Consider the following 25,087-nt stretch of genomic DNA (forward strand, 5'->3'; position numbering starts at 1 on the left):
GCAACAGATCCTCTCTGGGTCTCTGAGTCCCATCTGCAAAATAGGGGTAAACATGAACCTACTGAGGAGAGTTGTGAGATGAGGAGAGGAATGTGTGCAAAACCCTTAGAACAGTGTCCACACATGCTAAACCTTCCCTTTTGATAACCAATACCAGTGCTTACCTGCAGTCTAAGTGACTCACAATAACATCTTGTTCTGAGTCTCTGGAAGGAGGTCTTCCCCATAGATTTCAGTTCCTCTGGCTCTCTCAGGCAGCCTCAGCCCTGTTGCCATCATGGTGTCTCATGAAATGTGTCCTCAGCCCTTGGCAGGTTCAGAAGATGGCACCTGGGAGCAGATGTTCCCCAGCAGCGTGATGCAGTTCCTTGGCCTGGTGTACCGCTCCTATCCTCAGGATCCAGTGTGGCGGGCTCCTGACCTTCTCCAGACTTTGGCCATTGTCACTTTCCCCCTAGGAACACAAAAGGTAGGACAGGCTGCCTTCCTGCTCCAGGAAGAGCAGGCATTAGTGTCATTATCCTTCACAGGTGAAGGGCCAAATTCATTCTCATTTCCCAAAGTTAAGACACACTTTAAGCAACTTGGCTGGAACACTGAATAAACAGCTTGGAGAATTTTCTTTTTCTTGGATGAGATGCACCTCAAGGTCATTTTCAGCTCTGAGACTTGATAATTCTGTTGAGTTTTTAGGCATCTCAGTAATGAGAAATCTGATGGTATATCAAGTCAGAATTTATATGGAAACCCATGTACTGGTAACTTGAAGCAATAGATATCTGTCCAGGAAGCCTATTGTCTCTGCACCAGACAGGGAGGGGCCGTACTGTTGTGTCCTGCTTGGCTTTTTGTTCTCAGCACCCTGACTCTCTGCAGGCTCCTCAGGGCATGACTTGGGCCTCCTTCCCATTGAGGTTGTCAGCTCAGAGCCAGACGAGCCAAGAGAGGGAGGACGGGAAGACCCACTTGAACCTTGAGAACAGGGTCTTGGGTCTTGCATGGTGGGGGGAGGGTGGAGAAAGGGCTTTGGAAAAATGTGTGAGTTTGAGACTGAGAGGTCATCCCAGCAGGTTAAGGGGTGGTTTTGTCAGAACTGTGGGGGACTCGGGTAGGTTAAAAGTGACAGGGAGCTGAGTGATGAGAAAAGGCACAGAAGGTCAGGTGCTAGACCCAGAAAGGGAGCGGGAACTGGTGATGTCTGTTTGCAAGTCTATTAGTAGTAGCTAGAGGAATGTATTAGAACAGCCAGCCATGGTAATGTAGGGCTGGGTGTCCAGTGGCTACTTCATACTCATTTGCTAAATGACCAAAAGCTGTCATAGCTAACCTTTTCCAGAGGTACACCTATGGTGACAACATCCATCTCTTGGTGCACCAACTCCCAAGCCCAGTGCTTAATTTAACCCTAACAGCACCCAAGGAAGGTGGTGTTGGCAAGAGGAAACTGAGACTCTGAGTGTCAGAGGTGCTTAGTATCCTTGGGGCTTAGTAGAGGTCATAAGACCCATCTTACAGAATGCTTGTGAGAATGAGCTATGCCATTAACAGATGACAGAATTAACAGATGACAGAACCAAGATTTCAGCTTCAGTCTTTCACCCCAAAGCCTGTGTCCTTTCCTTTATGGCCAGTTTAAGATAAAATTAAATAGCCAAATAAAATTTAAGCATACAGTCAGCCCTCTGTATTCCTGGGTTCCACTTCTGGGAATTCAATTAACCTTGAAAGAAAATATTTAAAAATATTTTTGTCTGTACTGAACATGTACAGACTTGTTTCTCATTATTTTTCCCTAAACCATTCAGCGTAACAAACATTTACATAGCATTTGCATTGTATTAGTTGTAATAAGTAAAGTAAAGATTATTTAAAGTATAGGGATGAGTCTATCCAAATGCTATGCCCTTTTCCATAAGGGATTTGGGCATCTGAGGAATTTGGCATCTGAGGGGGGTCCTGGAACCAATTCCCCATTTATATGAAGGAATGACTGTAATCAGTGTTAATAAAAAGACTAAGTGTTAATAAAAAGACTTGGAGATTTACAAAAAATATAATGTGATTACAAAATATTCTGATGGATTAAAACAAGTAAGTCAATAGAAAAGCCAGTGAAGAACAAAGGAAGGCTGGCTACTGCAGGTGGCACCAGCCAGGTAAGGAGAAGGGCCCTCCTCTAGGTCATCCCTTGCCCTCTGCTCAGCAGCCCTCCTCTAGGTCATCCCTTGCCCTCTGCTCAGCAGTCCCCCTGTAGGAGTCAGAGCCTTAGAGTCCATGGCCTGACTTTGCAACCCCAGCGCTCAGGGACTGCACCCCAGGGCCAGAATTGACATCTGCTGAATTGCGGTTCCAGCTGAAAACACTGACCCAGGGCTCTTCCTCCCACAGTCACCAGTCACTGTCTGGGGGAGCACCTGGCCCAAAGTTACCTCTTCAGCCAGTGAGTGCTCTAGTGGGCCAGCCAGGCCCCATCTTCGGGGTTCTGGTTCTAGTCCGAGTTGCTCCTCACATACCTCCTTTCCTCATCTCGGCTCCAAGTCAGCTGCCAGGCCTTTGTTGCACAGAAAATGTGACAGACCCGCCTCACACAGGAGGCTGGCGGCCAAAAGTCTTCGATTTGCTTTGAATTTATATGGCATCTTTCCAGTTGAGGCCGCACGGAGCTAATTAATGCAGTCACCACCTCCCTAGGTGCCATTAAATTCATTTTATGGCTTAATTAAGAATGGCTGCATTAATTTTATGAATGAGCAAAGGGAGGTGCCAACAGATGAATGCCCATGAACAGTTCATGGACCAGGAGCCAGGAGGCCTGGCCGTGTGTCCTTGGGTGTGTCATTCGGCCTCCTATCATCACCTTGTCCTCATGGACTGTCCTGGGCAATGACCCCTGTCTCCTTTGTCTCCCAGCATTTCCCATATCTCAAATGAGCAAGTGAGTGCCAAAGCACTTAGAGATATGTTGAAAGGACTCTGTAGCTCTATTTCTCCATCTTTCTCACCCTGGGTACTGTCTTTTAGCATCAGCAGAGCCTGGGCCAGAGAAAAGGCAAGAATGACACCACAAGGTGGGAGCCAGCTTCCTCTGATCATCCATCCATGTGCCAGGCATTGCCACATCCATTATTCTCTCATTCCATGCCCACTAATCCTGTGTGAAATTGTTTCTAGTTGCATTGACTGATGGGCAGCTGGCTTGGAGTGAAGTGACTTATTCTTGACACATTCTGGACTTCAATGCTGGCCTCTGTGATTTGGTGGCTCAGCCTCTTTGCCTAACACTGTCCTATCTCAGGTTCTCAGACCCTTGTAGTCCGCTTTCAAGCAGTTGGGCCCCTGGCCAATCTCAGACCTCTTTAGAGCCACAATTTCCACTCATGCTGATGGGTACAATGGTACTGCTGCCTGTGCCTGTGCAGAAGCAGATGGGGGAAGGGCTTCCAGGCAAGGCTAACCGCACATGGTGTCTCTTGTCTTTGAGGAGGTCGTGGCCGAGCCTGCCTGGAACACCAGCAGTTCTGACGCTGCTGCTGAAGGTGACAGCCCCTCAGAGGGTCTCCAGGCTCCTGCCAAGTCACATTCCACCAGGAAACAGCTGAAAGAGTTCACACAAATCCTCTTGAGGGAGCTCCTGCTTGGAGCCCCCAGCCCCAAGCAGTGGCTACCCATGGAGGTGCTCTTAGAGGTGGGTAGGATGGGGTGTTAGTGGTAGTGTGCAGTGGGAGTGACCAGGGAAAGGATGGGTTCATAAGGGCAGGGTGCACCCATATCTAAGGACAGTAGAAGGCTGGTGATAGAGACTGCCTCCTAATGCCATAGTGATGTGGATGGGGTCTGTAAACCACAAGCCCTGGCAGAGTGGCAGATGAGCAAGGACAGTGATCTAGAAGCCCAGCCAGAGGCAAGGGCTTTGCAGAAGTGATTGATTGGAGGGAGTGCTCTTAGGACAAGGAGGAAGGAAGCAGAGTACAAGGGGAGAAGCCCAGGGGTGATTTTAGCTGGAGACTGGTTTGAAAGGGGCACTGATGTGCTATCACATTCCACCGTTGGTCTCATCTGGAGGCATCTGCTAAGTAACCATTGCCTATGGGCTGCTCCCATTTGCCTCTCCATCGTGGGAAGTGGGTGTCACCATCTGAGTGAAGCAGTTTGGTCATCAGAGAAGGGCAGTCATGGGTGGTCAGTAGTCCATACTCTTAGTACCCACCAGGCAAAGGGTGTTGAGCACTGAGGGGACAGATTGCTGTGTGGTCGTTGTCTCACTCCAGTGCTGTGCTTCCAGGCTTTTCCAGATAATGCCACCAACCAGCAGAGGCGAGACTTCCAGTCTGAGGTCTTGCTTTCCATCATGGAAATATTCCACACAATGAATGGAGGCAGTGTGCCGATCCTCAGAGGTGAGTGGATGCCTTGGTCCGTCCCATTCCTGACATCAGGCTGCTGAGCTGAGTAGGAAAGGCACTGTGGCCACCAGCTGCTGACCCCACCCATAAGGCACAATCCTTCTATGGGGTCAGTCCCTTTGCAGATCAGCAGAAGGAGCTCATTGACCTGGGCTTGGATGCCCAGGGAGAGGATGTGATACTTTCTACTTTCCATGACACCCCTGTACCTTTGTGTCACTCTGAGACAGGACATCCTTGTATCCTCTGGGTTGAAATTGGCTCTCACATAACTTCGGTAGAAACATGGGGAGTCAGAATAGCTGAAATTTAACATTTCTTGCTCAGCGTCTGAAGCTCTGCACCTATGCTGGGTGCAGACTGTGTGCTCAGCAAATGTTTCTTGAACAAGTGAGCCTGGATGAAGATGCTGCCATTCCCCCCAAGAATTTGAGATTGAGGCTTCATTGAAAAAGCATAGCTCCAGGGCAGCTGTACTTTCCCCCACAAGATTGACCAAAAGCCCTTCCTGTGGATTCTGAGCCACAGGAGTCCCTGATGACATGACTTATTTTGGGGGCTTTTCTTTGCCACAAGATGTGTAGCCCTGACATTTGGTTTTTCTCATGGAATACCTGATAGTAGAATAAGAAGCAGTGAAGAGTGAAGGCAGAACAATCCCAGTTCTCATCCTGGCTCTGTCACTGGACAGCAGTGTGATCTGAGGCAATGGCCTGGCCTTTGGGTGAGGATGACAGTCATGGTTAATGGGGGTATGTGTGTTTCAGGGATTAGCTGAGATCACTGCATGCTGGTCCAAGCACCATGGCTGTCATGTTGGTTCAGCATGGATGGACACTTGACATTCCAGCTGTATACTTTGCCCATAATGACAGCAGGGTCTTGGATCACCACAATGTGTTTTCATTTGCCTCAGGCATTGAAGGCTCCCCATGCTTGTTTCAAAAAACCACTGGAAGAAAAGTTTCTCTTGCTTGGTTTCTTATCACTTGGTTTATATTACTGACCAGATTATTCAAGATCAATTTGCTTTGAAAAAAAATGTGTGTTCATTGGGCACCTACCAAAGACTCTATTTTTGGAGCAATGGGATACACAGGTGAACAAGACATGGTTACAAGGGACTGGAAGAGAAACTCATTTAAACTCTCATGTTATTCTGTCTCCTCATTCCACCCAGGTAGTAAAGAGCCTCAGCCAAATGCAGAAGGTGCTGCTGTTCCTTCCCTTGCAAACATCTCCGGCTTCACCCAGAAGCTGGTGGAGAAGCTGTACAACGGGATGTTCTCAGCAGATCCCAGACACATCCTTCTCTTCATCACAGAGCACATCATGGTGGTAAGAATCTTGTTGATGGGCGGGGAAGCTTCTTGACATGTTCCTGGACGCTGCCCTTGTTCCAGCTGAATCTGCCACTCTTTGCTTAAAACAGAATCTGAGATAGGAGAGAAAGGGAGAGGTCCTTCAAGGCCCAGGTAATGCCTGGTGACCACTGGCCTCCTGGTAGGGCTGTTCCTCCATCCCCCTGAGATTTTTCTCATGACTGGGAACCTTAGCTCCTGCACGTGCATCCTCTCCCTGTGCCCTCCACAGTTTTTTGGGGATTGCTGGTTTAATCTTAATTATTGTTATTCCTTATCAGCAAAGAAAAACCAAAGAAGTCTTTTTCTCCAATAGACTCGTTTAATTTTCTTCCTCAACATCTACTTCTATCTGTTATCTTTGTGCTTTTCTGAAATTGAGGCAGGCAGGACTCTATTTTTACCTAATTCTTGCCTGTGTTCTTTTTTCCAGGTAAGTAGATCTACACAATTCCTGCCTATAGATCCATCCTTAGATGTAGAGTGTGTACATGTGCACATGTGTTCACACTCACACAGAATTACACAACCCAAAATTCGAGAGTTATGGAGACTTTTTGAGATCCTTGCTTCCCATTGCATTCTGGAGCTCTTTGCTGATGAGAAGTTGGGCACTTTTTGCTTGAACCCTCCCTATAAAGAGGAGCTCATTGTGTTGTAAGCTGTCCCACCCATGGGTGTCCTTGATTTTTGGGAATGACTTTCTCTTGCCATGAGATGAATCACTACCTGCATATTCAGAGCTGAGCCTGGGTATCATTCCTGGGGTAACCACCGGTCTAGGTGATACCCAAGTCCAGACATTGCCTTCCAAAAGGGAGGTTTCTTCAGGAGTGACTCTAAGACAAAGAACTATTTATTGTCAGCTCTGAGAGGATTGAAATCAGATTCTTGGGAAACAGTATTGAGAATGAGAAGAGCTCCTAGTGGTCAAAGAAATACTCAGAGCTGACAGCAAAGAAGGGTGCCTCCTGGGGCTGTCAGGCCTTCAGGACTTCAGGGGTACCAGGCCCAGACTCTCAGTTGTCCTCACACTCATTGTCCTATTCTCCCATCCACTGCCTGGGACACCTGCAGGCCTCAACTTCAGCTTGAGAGGTGCAGACTGTCAGAGCAGCTAGAAAGGATGACAAAGACATGAACCCCAAATCTCAACAGGCTGAAATCAAAATGAACTATGTGAAGGAAAAACACCTGCACCATGGATATCATTCTAAGGAAGCAATCTGTAACAATAACCTTTCTGACACAGTGAAAAATTCTATCAGACTGTGTGTGCTCTGGATTATGTTCACTGAATCCAGATGTGTGGAGTGATCAGTGTTAAGGCTACAAATCAAGACCATCTGCTTTGCCCTCTAATTTGCTCATGAACTAAAATCCACTGGGCCCCCATATCCTCTGGGTGACATGGTAAGAATAGGTATGACTAGTGGTTTTTCCCCTGGCTGACCACCTAGCCTCTGATCCCTAGCTTCTTACCCCCAAGTGGAGTGACCTTAGCGTCTACTCATGATGTCATGACATTGAAATGAAGGAATATATTTAAATTTATGCAGATCAATGCAAACACTATTTAGCATAATACTGGGAATGTTGTAACCACTTTATACATGGTAATGATTAATTATGATGCACTTAATTTTTAGATTAGATATTACATATTTTCATACACCGAATGTCACCCATGTTACCAGTGTTTCAGAATTCTCTGGTCACCAAATCTATTTTCCATAATATGACCATAGTATGCTTTTGGCTTTTTATTTTTTACACAAATTTTCACCCAAATTCTGAATTCTTATCATTCTCAATGATCAATAGACGTTCAAAGGTAAAGGAAACTAGTCCTATTTGAATTTCAGACCATGTCACTCGATTGTATCATTTTTGTGGCATACTTAGTAAGTCGTAACATTACAAAGTCTTCACAAGTGTGTATGTCTTATTGTTATGATGCAGGTCATCGAGAACACCTCTTCTCAAAGAGATGCTGTCATCAGCGCTTTATACAGCAGCTTAAATAAAGTCATTCTTTATTGCCTCTCCAAGCCCCAGCAGTCCCTGTCTGAATGCTTTGGCCTTTTCAGCATCCTGGGCTTTCTACAGGAGCACTGGGACATTGTCTTTGCCACATACAATTCCAACATCAGCTTCCTCCTGTGTATCATGCATTGTCTTTTGCTGCTCAATTCGAGAAGGTAAGAGCTGCTGGCATGCTTCTTTCCTGCCAGTGGTCAGTGCAGAAAAACAAGATGTAGAAAGACACTTGACTGAGGTCACTATTAATGGGGGAAACTTGAGATTATCTGGTCAATGTTGGATAATATACTAAGTCATCCCCATCCTATCCACATGACTGAGCAACTAGAATCATCACGAAATAACAATTTACCCTATTTCCACAATTTTAAGTTATATTTCATCGATTTAATTTTTGAGGCAAAAACACCAACATTCTGTGTGCACATTGATTTTTTTTTTTAATACAGCCAGGTTTCAAAAACTGACATTTGATAAATGTAGTCTTAGTATGGAAAAAATTAGATAATATATTGTATCCTACAAGCCAGGAGTAATTTTCATTGTAGGAACACACTTACACACTCTGTAATATGATATCCATAAACACCAAGACATACTAATAGAAAAACCATTTCTCAAAGTCCGAAGTTTGAAAAATGTGTTAGATATCTCTGTCGCCCTCTACATGGCAGGTAGTGTGCATACACAGGTTGAGTATCCCCTATCCAAAATGCTTGGTTGCAGAAGTGTTTCAGATTTAGAGTCTGTTCATATATATAGTGAAATATATTGGGGATAAGACTTGGAACTAAATGCAAAAATTCATTTGTCTCATATATACCTTGTACACGCAGCCTAAAGGTAATTCTGTACAGACCTTTTGATGCAGCTGTGTTTGACTGGGACCATCACAAGAGATTGGGGTAGAACTTTCCATGTGTGGCATCATGTCAGTGCTCAAAAGTATGACATTCTGGAGCATCTTGAATTCAGACTTTTAGTTCAGGGATGCTCAGCCTGCTTCATGTGGCACTAACCTTGCAGCATCCTGCTCTCTGCGAAGCAGGCATTATCTCTTATCAAGAGAGCCATGGGTGTGCACTTTGCTCTTGTCCTTTTTCTTGATCATCCTTTCCCCAATATGAAGTGTAGGTTTGGTCATTTGAAAATCCCCCAATCCCTGTGGATGTGACGATTGAACATTGCAAAGCATGAAACGGAGCTCCTCTAACACTCTCTTGAAAATAGCACTGGGGTGGTGAGGGCACCTGTCTTTTAATTTGTCCAAATGAACCAATTTTTCAGTGTGTGGCTAAATTTGGGGATCGTTACTTTTCTGAATTTCAAGAATTCATTAGGCCCTATCTGTATTGAAAGTACAAGTAAGAAGAACAAAATGCTATTTGGATTTATATGCTTGAAATGGCAGCCCCCTCAGTTTTCTGTGCAGCAAAATGGCTTCCAACATCAAAAAGTGACTATTCTGGAAATTTCAAAAATGGGTTGGCACTCTTTTGTGTTGGCATTTTTTTCATTTTTATGATTGTCATTTTAAGTTCAATTTATAAACATTTCCTGAGTATTTATTCTGCTCAGGAGGCCAAGAGGGGCCCCTGAAAGAGGTCACATGGACACTAACATGATTGGGATGCAGCAGAGCATGTAGTTTCACTTCCTAGGGATCCTAATATATAAACTACTGTGTTCCCACTTAGAACTGGCTACATCATGTGTGAGAACCCTGCCAAAATTAAAATGTGTGGCTCATATTAAAAAATTATTAAGAATTTCAAGATGGCAGCAGCAGAGTCCAAGCATGGGGCCCTTTGAAGTATAGGACCCTATGCAGTTGCACAGGTCACACACCCATGAGACCCACTCTGGCCTCATGAGATGAAGTAAGTGCCAAACAAAAGCAGAGTTCAATGCTTTATGAATGCCTCAAAGAAATTACCAGTTTTGATGACAAGGAACCAGGAGAGAGTAGGCTCAGGGGGCCTGATGGAGTATGAACAGGATTTCACAAGATAGGACTTCACATAAAGAGAAGTTGTTTTTAGAATACTCAGAAAAACCATTATGCTGTATCTGCTGTGGAAGTTGTTTTAGTGTGTTTGCTTTAACTTGATTACACGTTTTTCCTTATTGATATGTGTTGCGTTTGAGGGATGGCTATTTGTAATAAAGAACCATGGAATGGAGCCAAGGGAATTTGAGTTTATAATGAAAATTCTCTTGTCTTCTAGTTATCCAGAGGGATTTGGATTAGAACCCAAGCCTAGAATGACTCCTTATCATCAAGTCTTTCTTGCCTCAAATGAAGAAGTGAAAGAAAAAAAAGAGGAAGACCTCCCAAGTTTGAGTGATGGTACAGTTTATTTTATTTTACTTTTTGCTGTGCTTTTTTGTTTTTCTTGCATTGGTGGATGTGGATGGGTAGTCATACCAGTAGGTTTGCTGCATTCTTTAGTTTATTTTTCTTTCTCAAGTTAAGAAAGCAAATACTATTTTGAAATTTTCTAGGAAATCCCAGAGTGGAATAGTAAGTAGTACAGCAAGTTAACCTGGAAGAAAAGAATACTGGAATGATCTCTGTATATTAGAAATGAAATGGAAAGGGATGGATGGATGGAGAAGAGGGTCTGTGGGATTTGGTTAATCTAGAAGCTTGGCCCACTTACTGAAATCCTTGGGCACTTCACACTTCACTGTAGATTAAGTGCCATCTCACCTGGTTCATGCCATCACTTGGTTACCTCTCAGTTTTGTTCTCTAGAAGATGGGAAGGGAGTAAATAAACTCATTACTTCCTATAAGACTTTTATAAAGGGATTGTGTTTGAGAGCCTGCATTCTCCTTCTTGATCCAAGAAGCTGAAGTAGACCTTCTTAGCCACTTAAGTTAGCAGACTGCCACTTACCTCAGGATACTTTGTGATATGAGATGTCAGACTCAAGTGAATCTGTGTTCTGGTCAGATAGGGGCCCAAAGCCATTGCTTAAAATTGTTGGAACTTTGAAGTTTATACTGACATGGTGTCTGTTACAGCATGAACATACACAATGTGGGACATGGCTGGTAGAGCTGGACTGGGAATTGTCCACCCCTCTAGGGTAACAAAACAGACTCTAGAGGGCTAGCATCAGAGAGGGACCTAGTGGTTCAAGATCAGAGGAAATTAAGGTACAGTTTAGGGGACTATAGATTTGGGTTCAGTGAGCAGAGCTGGCTTGGTGGATCTGCCCAGATCTGAGAAAATCCCAGGCATGGAGGTAGGGGTGGGAAAGCACGATCCAGTGCTAGAAGAGAAGACTGGACCAAGTCCTGAGCCCCTGCGCACAGTCTTGTATTTGGGGTCCATTTCCCAGAGATGCAAAAATGTAAGAGAAGGTTAGAAGGAGCTGTTTAGGGTGTTTAGGAGCTGGTAGGGAATGTTTGACTTATAAGGGCTCATTTAAGTTATCTCTCTGGTATCCAACAGAATTGGGTGTGGTGGGTGGGAAAATGAGGCTCCCTGATCTCTTCAATCACATTTTCCAGCCCTAGGCATGTGAGGCAGAATAACTTGGTGGTGGGTAGTTGGAGGTGGGGAAAGTTCAGCTTGCATGGGTGTTGATAGGATTGTCAGTCTGTGGCTCTAAGTATTGATTACTTCTGACTGGAGCTTGCAGAGCTGGGTCATGTTCAAGACATTAAGTGAACCATGTAGGTAAAAGCAGTCATGATATGCCATCTGCTAGCCCTCTCTGGGACAAGTGAGGTGATCCTGATTATGCTGCGCTCTCTCTGTCTGCTAGTTCAGCACAACATTCAGAAAACGGTGCGGACTCTCTGGCAGCAGCTGGTGGCACAGAGGCGGCAGACACTGGAGGATACCTTCAAGATCGATCTCTCTGTGAAACCTGGAGAGAAAGAAGTGAAGATTGAAGAGGTCACCCCACTCTGGGAAGAGACGATGCTCAAAGCCTGGCAGCATTACTTAGGTCTCTGTCCACTCAGCTCCAGCAAATGGGAGCTCCTGGGTGTCATCAAGTCAGAGTCCCCCAAGGTTCCACTAGGGGCCTAGAGCCTTTTCTACACAGACCCTCTGTCTCATCCCTTTTGTGGGTGTGATTTACATCATTGAAACATCATGGGTCTTTCCTCACAAAGACTCATGCATGTTAGGTAAAGGGAAGGCCAAAAGTGCCAACCAAGCAGCAGATTCTAGGAGCCTGTTGGAGGGATGGGCCATTGGGTCAGGGCTCTGGCATGGACTTGGAAACTTGAGCTTTAGGTTCTACTGTGATGTTCACCTACTGGCCTTGAAACTTTGCACCTAATTATGCAGTGGCCTCCAATTCCTTATGTCCTGTCACTTCATAAGATGAACATCTTCATCCCCAAACTATTCATGTGATCAGGTCTCAACATTTTTACCTTCATGTTAGTCAAGGCAGCTATAGCAATGAGGTTTTAATTTTGTTTTTGAGAAGGTCACTGCTCTCAAATTTTAGCTAATATCCTGTTTTAAGTCTGTAAGCAAAACAAAATCCACAGTGATTTAAGAGTTATTTCTTTCCATGTATGTTGTTCTAGACTGTCCAGAGGTATAAAACCTAATGGGCTTTCCTACTTGGTCCTGACAAATATGTATGCACATATCTTTCTTAGTCCATTTGTGCTGCTTGAGGAGAATACCGCAGACTAGATCACTTATTAATAATAGAAATTTATTTGCTGACAATTCAGGAGACTGGGAAGTCCAAGATCAAGGTACTGACAAATTCACTGTCTGGTGAGGGCTCTGTCTGCTTTCAATGTGGGCCTTGTTGCTGAATCCTTTACAGGCTTGGAACTCTGTGTCTTTACCTGGTCGAAGGGATGGAAGAGAAAAAGGGGCCTGATTCAGTTTCCTTCAGCCCTTTTATAATTCATTCACAAGGGTTCTGCCCTCATGACTTAACCACTTCCCAAAAGATCCTGCCTCTTAGTACTACCACAGTGGGGATTAGGTTCCAATATTTTGGAGAAAACACATTCAAGGCATAGAAATACCTATGTGCATGTACCTACACCTTGAAGTCTAGATATCAGATTCTATTTCAGGGAAGAGTAGGATAAAAGAGAACATACGTGCTCATGCCATGCAAATATAGTTAAGTAAGTGCTCTTTGGCCAATGGCTATCTATTAAACTGTTTCTACATTCTAGGTCCCTTAAACACATAATCATATGTAATTTTCATCACATTCCGGTGAGTTGAGATGCTATTATTGTTATTTTACAAGATAAGAACCTTGAGCCTCAGCAACTTTAGCTAACTTCTCCAGTAGCTCACTACAAATCAATAAGCCATGAAGTGAAGAGTTCAAGCCAGGTCTGGTGACCCCAAAGCCCATCCTATGTTTGTTAATGAAGGGGTGATAAGATGGCAGTATGAGCCTATAGCCCAGGCACTTTCCCTTTTTGGAAAAAGGGAAAAGTGCAGGCATGCTGAACTTGTGCCCCAGCTGGTCCTTTGACAGCCAAGTCAGCCATGGAAACAGTGTGTTCTTGCCTTTCAACTTTACCTCTGACATACTTTGCTTCCCTATCCCTAGCATCTGAGAAGAAATCACTGGCCAGTCGCTCAAGTGTCACACACCACAGCAAAGTTGCTTCATGGAGTGGGAGCCTGTCCTCAGCCATGAGACTGATGCCTGGGCGGCAGGCCAAGGATCCTGAGTGCAAGGCAGAGGTGAGTCCAGATTCCTTGTCTTTACAGGTGTCTCAGGCACCTGCTTCAAAACCCATGAGTCACTGTCCGCTATCACTGCACTTGATCTAATTCTGTGTTCTTCTGAGTGTCCAAAAATATGTGTGGCTTCCCAGTTGAGTCTATGCATAGGGGAGCCAGATCTTAGACAAGCTTTAACTTGAGAAGTCAATCTGGGCTTCCCTTTTGTACCAGGAGCAGGTGTTCTTTATGGAATTAAAAACCAAGCTGATCATTGCTTCCATCTCTTCTGCAGTTATGTGTATTCAGAGGCCACTAGCCCACTGCTTGGGGGGTCTTGAGTCTGTGAGCCCAGCACAGGAGAACAGAAGCCTGACTGTCCATGTTGGCTCCATTTCGGATACCCATGGTGGTGGGTCCTTTTGACTGTGTGGGTTAGAGTACTTGGGGTTTTTCTAAGTTGCATAACAAACCAATCCTAAAACTCAGTGGCACCAGGCAATGACTTTTTGTGATCATGAACACCATTGTTAGGAATTTGTAGCACCATAAGAGGGTGTGTGTGGGGTCTTTGCTCCACTATGCCTGGGGCCTTAGATGGGATCATCAAAATTTCAGTTACTCACATATCTGGTGGTTGCCGGCTTTTGTTTGAGACTTTATCTGGAACTATTAAATATCTCACCAAGCAGAAGTTACTAGGTCTTTTGACCTAGGTTCATATGTCATGTGGTAGAGACAGGGATGAAGTTCTGCCCGAGTCCAAGGCAAAAGAACTGAACTCCACTCTTGATGGGGAAGGGCAAAGTTCCACAAGAACCTGTGGGCCTGGAAATATTGCTGAAGCTGTTTTGGTAAACACTGTCTCATAGTCTAATGCTGGACTCACGGACTTACCTTCAGAGGTGACTGTGGTTGCTAAAGGCCATAGACTTGGGGTCAGGAGACCTTGGGCAAATTCCTTAACTCTCCTAAGTCTATAGCTCCTTATCCTCACAATGGGATAAATCACTTTGGGAAGGGGAAACGGGCTCCCCAGGGAAGCAGAGCAGACAGCTGGCAGGCACATCAACTTTGAAACATGAAATGGCCCCAGATCCATCTGCTTAGAATCTCGTCTGTGGTGGCCAGTGGCTGATGGGGAGAAGAGAGGAGTAACTGCCTGAGCAGCTGGGGGAGGAACTTTATTCTTGCGAAGCTTTGAGAATCAGAGTGTGTGGAAAAAGAGCCCAGCTTGGAAGGGAGATCAGAACCGAGCTTGACTGGGTCAGCAGCCACCCGGTGCTTCAAACTGAGGAGACACCCAACTTTTATTCAGGTTGTACCCTAAAGGATACTGCTTTTTTTTTTTTTTCCTTTTTCCTATCTGTTGAGACTCAGTCTCACTATGTGACCTGGGCTGACTTTGAACTTGCCAGGTAGCCCAGGCTGGCCTAGAACTTGTAATCCCCCTGCCTCAGCCTCCCGAATGCTAAAATTACAGGCATGCACCACCACACCCAGTAACACTGGTTTTTTGAATACAGTATTCTCACCAACCTTCAGACCCTACATCTATCACTCATCTCTGAGAGCTGCCTTTGTCACTACCAGAAGCCATTCAACAGATATTTGTTAAGTGCCTGCTTCATGCCTTGGTCTAAGCTTGAAGGTTACAGCAGAGAACAAAACTGACCTATCATCTGCTTTTCTGGAGCTGTTTTCTAGGGAATGGAGATGGACAATAAGCCAACTCAATGTTGGGGTGCTGCTTGAAGTGAGGAAAGCTCCAGCAGGGAAAGGGTGGGAAGGTGGTAAAAAAGGAGCTAGAAGTTTAGGTGGAGGAAATTGCCAAGGGGTCGTGGGGCTAGAGAGAGGATTTAAGATGAACATGAGCCTCATGGGACCCATGAGGAGGTCATGAATAGGCCAGTAGGTCAGGCAAAGAGGGCTGTTGTACCATGGCACTCAGGCTGGTGCATGCTCAAGTGTCCCAGGGGAGCAAATGCTGGCGTGGCCAAACTGAGGTGCTCAGAGGCTGCTAAGCTTCCATGAAGCCTTGGGGACATCACTCTCAACTTTTAGTGCCAGGGAGAACTGTGCTTTTAGCAAATCAGTGTAGCAGTTTTGCAAGTGGTTATGCCTGGACATTCAGAAGCTCAGAGAGGCACGCATGGTCTAGCTTTGTGCACATACCTCATGAGATTTCTTTAAAGCACACACCTTCTCCCTGGCTTCTTCCTTCTGCTGGACTCCTTCTTTCCCTTCAACCTGATTTATTTGTCCTTTCTACAGTTTAAACTATCTTAAGCATTTTAAAAAATAAATTAAATGTGGTATATATATATATATATATATATATATATATATACACACACACACACACTCACATATCCATATATACGTATATATACAAATAATGGAGTTTTATTCAGGCATAAGGAATGATGACAATATGTAGCTTGAAGGTAAATAGATGCAACTGGAGGACCTCATGTTATGTGAAGTAGGTTCAGAAACACAAAAACTGCATGTTTTCCCTCAAATGTGGAAGATGGATCCAAAAGACAAACATATACACAAAAACAAGCAGTATCATATGCAGACTCTTATACAGAGCGTGTTTGTAATAGTGGAACTACTCTATGGAACTGAGGGAAGAAGGGAAAGGAAAGGAGAAAGATAGGGCATCAGTGATATTGTAAAACAACATCTGTGAAGGTGGAGGATATGATGATGTGTATCAAAAGCTTTTGAAAATGTAGGGTGGGAGGTAAAGAGGTAAGGAAGAGTAATGGAAGGGGTTGAATGGACCAAAATAAAGTAGACTCACAGTGGGGATACATCTAGAAACTTAGAAATTAATAATGAAAGATAGGACTGTAAAATTGGTACAGTGGGGAGGTACTTCTGGGAGGGGGGAGGGTGAATGAAGGAGATTAAGGTGAGGGTGTATGGTTGATCGACTTCATATACTTATATGAAATAGAACAAAGAAACCTTTGCAGTTGCTTAAAGTGGGGCGGGGAGGGGGTTGAGGTGGAGAGATGGTGGGGGTGATCAAACCAATGGACAATATAAGTCTATTTGGAATTATCACAATGAATCTCTCTCCCCCCATACAATGCGTATATTCTAATAAAAATTTAAAAAGAACAAATTAGTTTTGAAACAAAGGGGACTGTGTTGCTATTTTAAAAATGAACTGCACTTTTACTTAGCAGTGTTCTACATAGGTAACTCGGTCTGGGGCTGGGCACAGTACCTGCCACAGAGCAGGCGCTTAGAGAATAGGCATGGAAGGGTCCAGAAGGAGGGAGTAGGAGGCTCCCTCTTCTTCTGCTCAGATGAAACTCACCAGCCTTCAGACCCGACATCCATCACTCATCTCTGAGAGCTGCCTTTGTCACTACCAGAAGGCACAAGTTCTCAGGTCCATGTGTACACTGTGATGTCACAGGATAAGAGCATCAACTATTTGCCCTGGGGTCTGTTTAATTATTTTTAAAAATTAATTTTGATTATTACAGCTGATTACACCTCAGTGAGCAATGTAATTGATATTTTCTAATGTATCCCAAGGAACATTTTGTACAACACGCTTTTTGTTGTTGAAGGTTAAAGACTCCGTTATTGGTTTTCCCCTAAATATGCCCACATCATTAGTCCCTCCAGTGAGGAGGTCGCCATCTGGAAAAAGCAGCATGGAGACATTATTCAGGCACAAGTGCATGAAATTGGTGTTTTCGAATCTTCTGTCTCTCTTCTGGAAAGAAGAGGCTTGTAATTAAAGGAGTTGGTATTGGAGGAAGGCATTATTCATTTGGTGCTATTCCTTATCATGTCAGTGCTGACAGCTCTGTAGCACTGATAAATTGTTCCTGGGAGTGAGATATCTGATGTAGGAGTCATAATTCCTCTCACCTAGCTTCATTTTGAATAGAAAATGCTTTCTTCGTGGCAGGCGAGCTGAACTTTGAGGCAAGCCTGATTTGATAGATCCTATTTCTTTTGATAGATGTTATTTCTCCTCCTTTCCCACCCCCCCCATCCCCTGGCTCCATTATGATCCCTTCTGAGATCCAAGTGTGAAGTCACCATCTTCTAACATGATGAAGGCCATGAGTATCAGCCTGTTGGAGCAAGATTGGGAATTTGGGTTCCCATAAGGTCACCAAAAGCCAGCTCAGGGTGTTCTGGAAGCCACTTCACCATGTCCACGCTCTGTTTGGAGAAATCCAAGGTACACACTCTGGCCAGCCATTCCTCTTCACAACAGGCAGCATGGTTTTGCCTACCTGCTAAATTTCAGACATCCTTGTTTAAGTTGAAGTTGAAAAGACACAAGGACCACTGTTGGTTTCCTATTTATGGCAGATATACTAATGACAACATATGATGTTGATTTACATTACAGGAAGCCAGGGAGGGCTAGGTAGACTGGAATGCTCTGTACTATAGAGCTCTTCTGCACATCTAAAATTATTCTGCAACTAAAGTATGCCATCACCTGCTGGCATGAAAAGAAAAGCATTAGCAAACAGAAAGTGGATGCTGGGATGCTGGGGGCCATGTGGGAAGGGGCTGTGGAGGAGGTAGCTCCTATGTCTGAATGTGGGAAGATGAGGGATTGGAAGCCCTCAGGCAGGAGATGACCAGGGCATTGTAGGGACATGATAAGCCAGCAGACAAAGGACACATGGGCCATGTCTCATGCCATGTGGACCAATAAGTGGGGAGGAGTTAAAAAGGTGTGGCCCATTTCTGTTTTACAAGTTAGGTTAAAGGTGAGAGGCCCTGAGGCAGGAGGCTGGCCAGTGCTTTAACATGGTTTAGGTGGGGGATAGTAGAGGCTACAGGAGCAGTGGCTGCAGTATCAAACATCAAAGAGCGCATAAGAAAAGCCTGCTACCTAAGGTTGGGAAGAGAGAAGCTTACCAAGGCCCAAGGCACTGGTTCTGAGAAGAGAAGGTGCCTCAGTGGGGAGGTGTGTGGTTTAGAAGTTTCTGTGGAACTCTGCAGGGAATGAGGAAAAGTAAGAGTAGAGAAGTGGGGACCAGCAGGCAGGGCCACTTCTAGCCCTTACAGGGGAGAGAGCCCTCCGGGTGGACGCAGTCCCCTGACTTGTGTCTTGCTGAGCAGAACATGAGCTGGATTTCTTCCCACTTTCCTCCTGGTATCCACTGTATACTGTATACCTGTGCACAGTTTCCTATGCAAGGGGCCAAGTGGACCTCACCCGAGAAGGGGTGCCCTTGCACAAGCTTCTCATCAGAGTTTGGGGGGTGGATTAAGGAGGAACAGGATGCCTCATAGATGAGAGCTGGCTCAGTGTCCACCACATTTCCATGGTTTTGGGAGTTAGCTGGGCAGGCTTCCAGTTGCGTTTTCAACACCATATTGGAAAGCTCAAATGACCCATAGAGGGAAGGAAGTCAGGCTAGGTGAGGCTTAATAGGAGGAGACTGGGAGACATCAGATGCTCGAGGCTAATGTACTGGAGTTACTAAATATGAAACATAGGCTTTTTGTAGCATTTCTACCTGTGCCCTCCAAAGAGAAGAGAGTACTAGACATCTGCTCCACGGTGTCGCAGTGTCCTCTAATGATTGCCACGTGTCCAGACACACTAGATGTCCCAGCCTTTCCATAGGACTAGCAGTGCCCACACTTGGAGGTCTTGGAGATCTTAGGGCAGGGCACTTGTGTGGGCGGGAGACTGTGGATCCGCCATCCGTAGGCCATCTGCCTTCAGCTCCCTCCCCGATCACATACCAGGTCTGCTATCTCCCACACTTAGCTGCTAGCATCCTGATGCTGGCAGAAGACAAGACACTGACTAAAACCAGCAAATCAGTGATGGCTCTGCTAAGGACTGCCCTTGCTAAGATCCTCGTTAAGAGAAGTGACAGTTGTGACCATCCACACTAAGCACTTTACCCATTATTTCTTGAAAACAAATCCTTTTGGAAAATTTCAAACATATACAAGTAGAAAAAATAATAAGGAATTCCTATGTATCTATCCATCACTTCAACAATTTCCAACTCCTGGCCAGCCTTCTGTCTTCTCTATCACTACACACTTCCCCATCCCCTTGTACTAAATAATTATGAAGCAACCTCCCAGACAGCCTGTAATTTCATGCGTAAATATTTCTGTGTACTTATTTTCTCTCTGAAGAAATCACAAAATCCAAGTAAAAACTGCAGAAAAGGAAGCACATGTGTAAAATGGGAATTAGCAGTCATGGTGGGGGTGATGGAGCTGTTTCTGGGCTTCCTTGCTGGTGTGTCTGCTCACAACTTGCTAGAGAGAGGCCCATGGTCTTGCTGAGGCAGAAGCAAACTGAGCTGTGGAGACCCATGTGATACAACATGGGAGAAGAATGAGGTCTGCTGTGACACTGCTCTCTGGGCTCAGGAATGAACAGCACTTGAGGTACAAGCCTCAGATTTCACTGCCCTGGTATAAAAAGCTTATGATCAGAAGAGCCCAGGGGTGAGAATGAATTTTCAAAAATAGCCAGAATGGTCTTTGAAACAGAGGAAGTGAGTAGCAGCATAGAGGGTAAGCTGAGGAAGTAAAAATTCAGTTGTGAAAACAGAAGTCAGAATTCTCACAGATGTTCTGTTGTAAAAGAGAGAAAGTCATACAAGTTTAAGAGCTTATGAGAAATTTTTTAAAAATCTGAAATTCAGGAGGTCACCACTCTTAATATTTTTACTTACACATAGCAAGCGCAATCTAATGTTTGTGGACAAGAGAGAAAGGGCTTCCCCAGGAGAAGTGTTACTTTAAGAGAGCTGTTTGGAGCAGGTGGCCTAAACTGGGGAGAAAAGACACATGAGGATTTCCAAAACTGAGAGAACACAGAGCCTAGAGATCGGGGTGAACTTGGTGATGTGCTGTCACTGCATGATAGAAGAGCAGAAAAACCAGAAATCAAGAAAAGGAGTCAGCTGGAGGTACAAAACCATTGAAACCAGGGAACAGTGACTCAGAAACCCTAAACACATAGATTTTATGAGAAGCTGCAATTCTGTATTATTGGACAACTCAGTCATGTTTGGTGGTAGAAAAAGTCACGTGAGCAAATAATTGACCAGGACTCTCTGTTAAGGAATAAAACCACTCTGAAACAAATGATTGAAAAATACAAATTGTTCTGCTGGTGTAACAGGCCTGCTGAATGGGCTCTTGATTTTCTTAATTGTGGAGGGCGAGACTGCCGAGGACTCACTCTGATACCAGACAGCAGGATCTCATGGCATGGAGACAGTAGAAATGAGACCAAGCCACATCTTGTGAACCAGGGTTCTTTTTTGGGATATCAAATTGAGCTGGCTGACTCAAGCCAAAGGGAGCCGGCACTGACCAGAGGTGACCAGGCTGCTCACTTACCAGAGGGAGCAGCAGGCTTTTATTGACTTTCTGGGGTAAAATAAAGTCGGGTAATTGTCCATTGGTCATGGGCATGGTTTCCAAAGATGTTTTTCTTTTTGTGAATAGATGGTATGACCTTGAGGTTTGTAGGCTAACAGGCAGTGGCTTACCCAGGAGCTGCTGAGTTACCCCTGTTACTGGAGTCATGGTCTTGCATAAATATCCTAACTTTATGGTTTTGGCCCCATTATAGGGATGCAAGACCTTCAGTGCTTGAGTCAGGAACTGCTGAGCCCCTCCTGTTCCTGATATCTTCTTGCACGAATGTCCTGGCCTGATTGTTTAGTCTGGGCCTCATAAGAAGGCCAAGGAACTGTAGGTGCTGGAGCTGCCAAGAAAGGACAAGGGTGGGACAGAAGAAACCCACACCAGCTCCAGTGGGCAACAGGCCAAGTCAACCCTGTATAGTCTTGGACAAAACATTTCTCAATGATCAAAATGTCTGCATGCAGAGCTGGGTAAACCCAGCATAAGGTTAAAACAGCACAGGAGATGATCTGAAGACAGAGATGCCAAGCCTCTGATCCCACTTCAGTCATCCATCAGATATCTGTAGACTCTAGTAAAGAGTCAATGCTTTCAGTAAAAGCAGCTTCAAGTGTTTGCAAAGTAGCCTAGACAACTGCTATTCTAACCCACACATCAGAGTTGTTATGTCCAGCAGGCTAGTGGGAAGCTCATGTTGTTCAGCTGTGTCACAACCCAAAATTAGTGATTTTCACGTTAAATAGAAATCATGTTGCTGTGATTTTGCTCGGACTGGTTTTCTGACATCTGAGTTGATTCAGGATGCTTACCAAGGGCATTTTATGGGATGAGGTTTGTCCTTGATAACAGTCCTCCCTTGTTATTGTCTTGGACATTTGTGTGGCCATCTTGAATCCCACTAATTTCAGCTTGGTTTAGTCACTACGAGGCTCTAGTCTGTAAATATTCTGGCCATGTGGCCTAATTGGATGTTTTATGAGAAAAGTGTAGAAAGCATGCTTTTAATAGGCAGCATATTCAGATCCCAGAGTTTGTCTTTTGTTCCCTTGCAGTGGTCCCTACTTGTTACAGTTTTATCTTGATGCTTTTCCAGAGATAACTGACCACCCAGTCCTGCCACTCTTCCTGGCCTGGACTTAGAGCTCTCTTCTGTGCTGTCTAGGCCAGGGCTGTTTCCTGAAAGGACTCCATTATACTGTAGTTGTGGTGATAGTCTGGTGAAAGGAAAAATGAGGTCCAACTTTTCATTTTTTAAACTTCTGAAGTTTCTTGTCTCACTTAAACTAAAAGCAAAGTCTATACAGCCTATGTCAAGCCCTCAGTCCTACAGGCAGCTGTGCTTTCACCATCACATCCAGGATGCATGGACATGCCCTCCTCAGAGAAGCAGTGTTCTGGTGCTGGAGGTGGAGGTGCAGGACCATGGAAATGCAGCCAGGCTATGGAGAGAGGCAAGAGAGACAGAATTAGCTTTTTAAATAATCCTATAGCGGTCTGGGCACTCAACCAGGACCCTTCTCTCATTTCCTTTCTTCCCTTGCTTAGTATACACACATCTCACTCTATAAACTCACCCATTGCATCAGTGAGTGAGTATGAAGGAGGTCATTTGAACAAGAAACTCCATACCATAACTGTTCAGACAACACAGTCACACATAGCTTAGTCAGGATGCATTCTGAGACAGGTGCGGTATATCAGGTGATTTTGTCGTCTGCGTGAGTGTCATAGAATGTGCTGACACAAAACTAAATAGCCTAGCCTACTGCACACTAGGGTATATGACATATAGATGACATACCCTATTGCTCCTAGGGCCATGATAAGCCAAACAACTTGAGGTTGAATCAAATACAGGAGAAAATTTTGCAATCAAGAGAGTAGGTGTGAGATGTGTGTATGAAGTTGCTGCTGTTGTAACACGGCATACTTTTTATAAGAAGTACACTCTAAATAACTATAAACAGCATAGCATATGTAGACATCTTTCATAGATGCTCATCGTCATTATCAGGATTATGTACTGTATGTAAATTGCACATGCTGTTCTTTTATAGGACTGGCAACTGAGTTGGTTTGTTTGTACCGGCATCACCACAAACCTGAGGGATGCTATGATGTTAGGATGGCTACAATGTCACGAGGTGATAGGAATTTTCCAGTTCCATTAGAATCTTATGGAACCAATGTCATGTATGTGGTCCACTGTTGATGGAAATAGCACTGTCACGTGGTGCATGGTTGTAAGTTTCTTAACAGCAGTGGTTTTGTAAAACCAGCAACAGCTGCTTCTCAGTGTTAACATCCAGAATCTGGGGGAAGGACAGCAGCAGGCTGAGGGAAGACTGAACATTCTTTTTCCATTTTAAGCAAGTCTTAAATGTCACAAGTCTATCAGAAGCCCCTGTTATAGCAGTTTGAAAAATAGATGTAAATGAACAAAGCAAACACGGATCCCTTTAATATGTTTCTTTACCAAGTGCATCATTTGTGAGACATCTTTATCTTCATAATAGAAGGATAATTAACATCACTAATTATCTAATTAAGTTCATTAAACATCCACCAACAGTGCACTGTGAAGTTGACATTATGTTCCACTGTCAACAAATGCTTTTGATTTCTTAGGAAGTAATTAAAATGTAAATTAGCATGTGATTATATGCACAGGGGAAGTTTTGAATCAGATATTCATTTCAAAACTGCTTAGGGCAACATAGTTTTTGTTTTTTTCTTCTTCAGTAAAAGCAGTCATTTTGCTATTAGCAGTGAGTATTAAAGTTGCCATTCTGCTGTCCAGTGTTTTTGAATTATAGTGAGGCTTTTTTGTGCTACGTGACATGGAACACTTAGTTGATATATTGTTGCTGCACGTTGTGCCTTTTTTTTCTCATATGATGAACTTATTTAATGTGTTTGTTTATGGCTATGTCCTTTGTGTTAAAAATATCACAACTGATTGTTTTTTCCTGAAAAATTTCCAAAACCTGTGTCTTAAGTTATCTCACCTATGTTACTCTTTAAAGATGTTTTGGGGAAAATTTGTCAATATAGCCTTTCTGCCAGTTAAGGTTTGGAAATACAATAAATGATTTGCTGAAAGAAAGTTGCATGTGTTCCCCTACCTAGCCAGGAAAGAGAACCTGCGCTGACCAAGCTTGTGGCCCACAAGCTCCCATTTTTTTTCTGCTATCCTTGGGCAACCTTTTGATTTCTGGTGCAGAATTGTAGCTGGAAGGAGGTCATGGTGGTATTAAATCCAGTAACCTCCTTAGATTAATGCCCTTCTGGACACAACACACAGGCCCCCAACACCTGGTATAAAAGTGGCTTCCCAAGATAGAAGCCACAGTGACATAGCTAAAGCCTCAAAGCTTTCATTCCCAGCAGAATCTAAGAATGCCAGTGTCTTACCAGACCAGACAGTTCAGGGCATGCGATGTCCTCTTTGTCATCTTTGCATATGGAGACACTGGACCATTTGAGCATTGAGCTTATGTCATCCAACCCATGTGAGCAGGAGAAGGTCAGGGTCTGGCTATGAAGAGAGCCTGCTGAATGACCACCTTTCAATCACTGGGGATACAAGTGGATATCCTGATGGTCCAAGCAGAGAGTGGCTGGTCTCCAGCATGGCTGGTGTCATTATTGCAACACTGAGTCAGAGTGGTCCTGACCTGGATGAGGACTGCATCACTGTTTAAGTTGCTGACCTGCACCAAGACCAGGACTCCACAGAGATACAATGGGAATCATGGAAGCTCTACAGCAAGCTGCAAGCTATGCTATGATCTGTGTCCACTGAAAGAGAATACCTTGTTCTCATTTATCCATCCAGCGGGGCTTCTTTGGCTCATTTATGCATAAGACAGTGGCCAGCTAGCAAGATCCCAAAGTTGTCAAGGGCTACTGCTGCTGCAATCCAATGAGGCAGATCTGAACTGCAGCAAGCATCTACCTTACCTAGCAATAGAAGTTTCTCTAGCAGAATGTTCCTCTTGAATGCTTGTTTTAAAGCTTATCTTAAAATATGGCCTGTCGTGTCTTGACTTAAACACACACAAAGTCCATTCATTAAATGAATGTGTGTGGATTCTTCATGGCTGCTGGCAGTACTTTTTCCTGCTACTCACACTTGTCCTTGTCAGTAACTTCACTAAGAATGATTTTCACAGTGTTCCATCATG

The 25,087-nt window shown here is 44.4% G+C and overlaps 1 protein-coding gene across 9 annotated transcripts in view; it reads left to right on the forward strand.

Moving 5' to 3' along the window:
* Positions 1 to 25,087, forward strand: part of Wdfy4 (WDFY family member 4) — a 293,488-nt gene that overhangs the window by 130,302 nt on the left and 138,099 nt on the right. For 8 of the 9 annotated variants that reach the window (XM_074079382.1, XM_074079385.1, XM_074079387.1 and 5 more), the window contains 8 exons: positions 305 to 469; positions 3,482 to 3,685; positions 4,283 to 4,397; positions 5,584 to 5,741; positions 7,727 to 7,965; positions 10,036 to 10,157; positions 11,587 to 11,772; positions 13,372 to 13,508. In XM_074079382.1, coding sequence (XP_073935483.1) covers positions 305 to 469; positions 3,482 to 3,685; positions 4,283 to 4,397; positions 5,584 to 5,741; positions 7,727 to 7,965; positions 10,036 to 10,157; positions 11,587 to 11,772; positions 13,372 to 13,508 — 1,326 coding nt within the window. The remainder of the gene's footprint in view (positions 1 to 304; positions 470 to 3,481; positions 3,686 to 4,282; positions 4,398 to 5,583; positions 5,742 to 7,726; positions 7,966 to 10,035; positions 10,158 to 11,586; positions 11,773 to 13,371; positions 13,509 to 25,087) is intronic. The other variant, XM_074079383.1, reaches the window with a different exon arrangement.

The sequence above is a fragment of the Castor canadensis genome, chromosome 7 (assembly GCF_047511655.1).
Source record: "Castor canadensis chromosome 7, mCasCan1.hap1v2, whole genome shotgun sequence".
NCBI classification, from domain to species: Eukaryota; Metazoa; Chordata; class Mammalia; order Rodentia; family Castoridae; genus Castor; species Castor canadensis.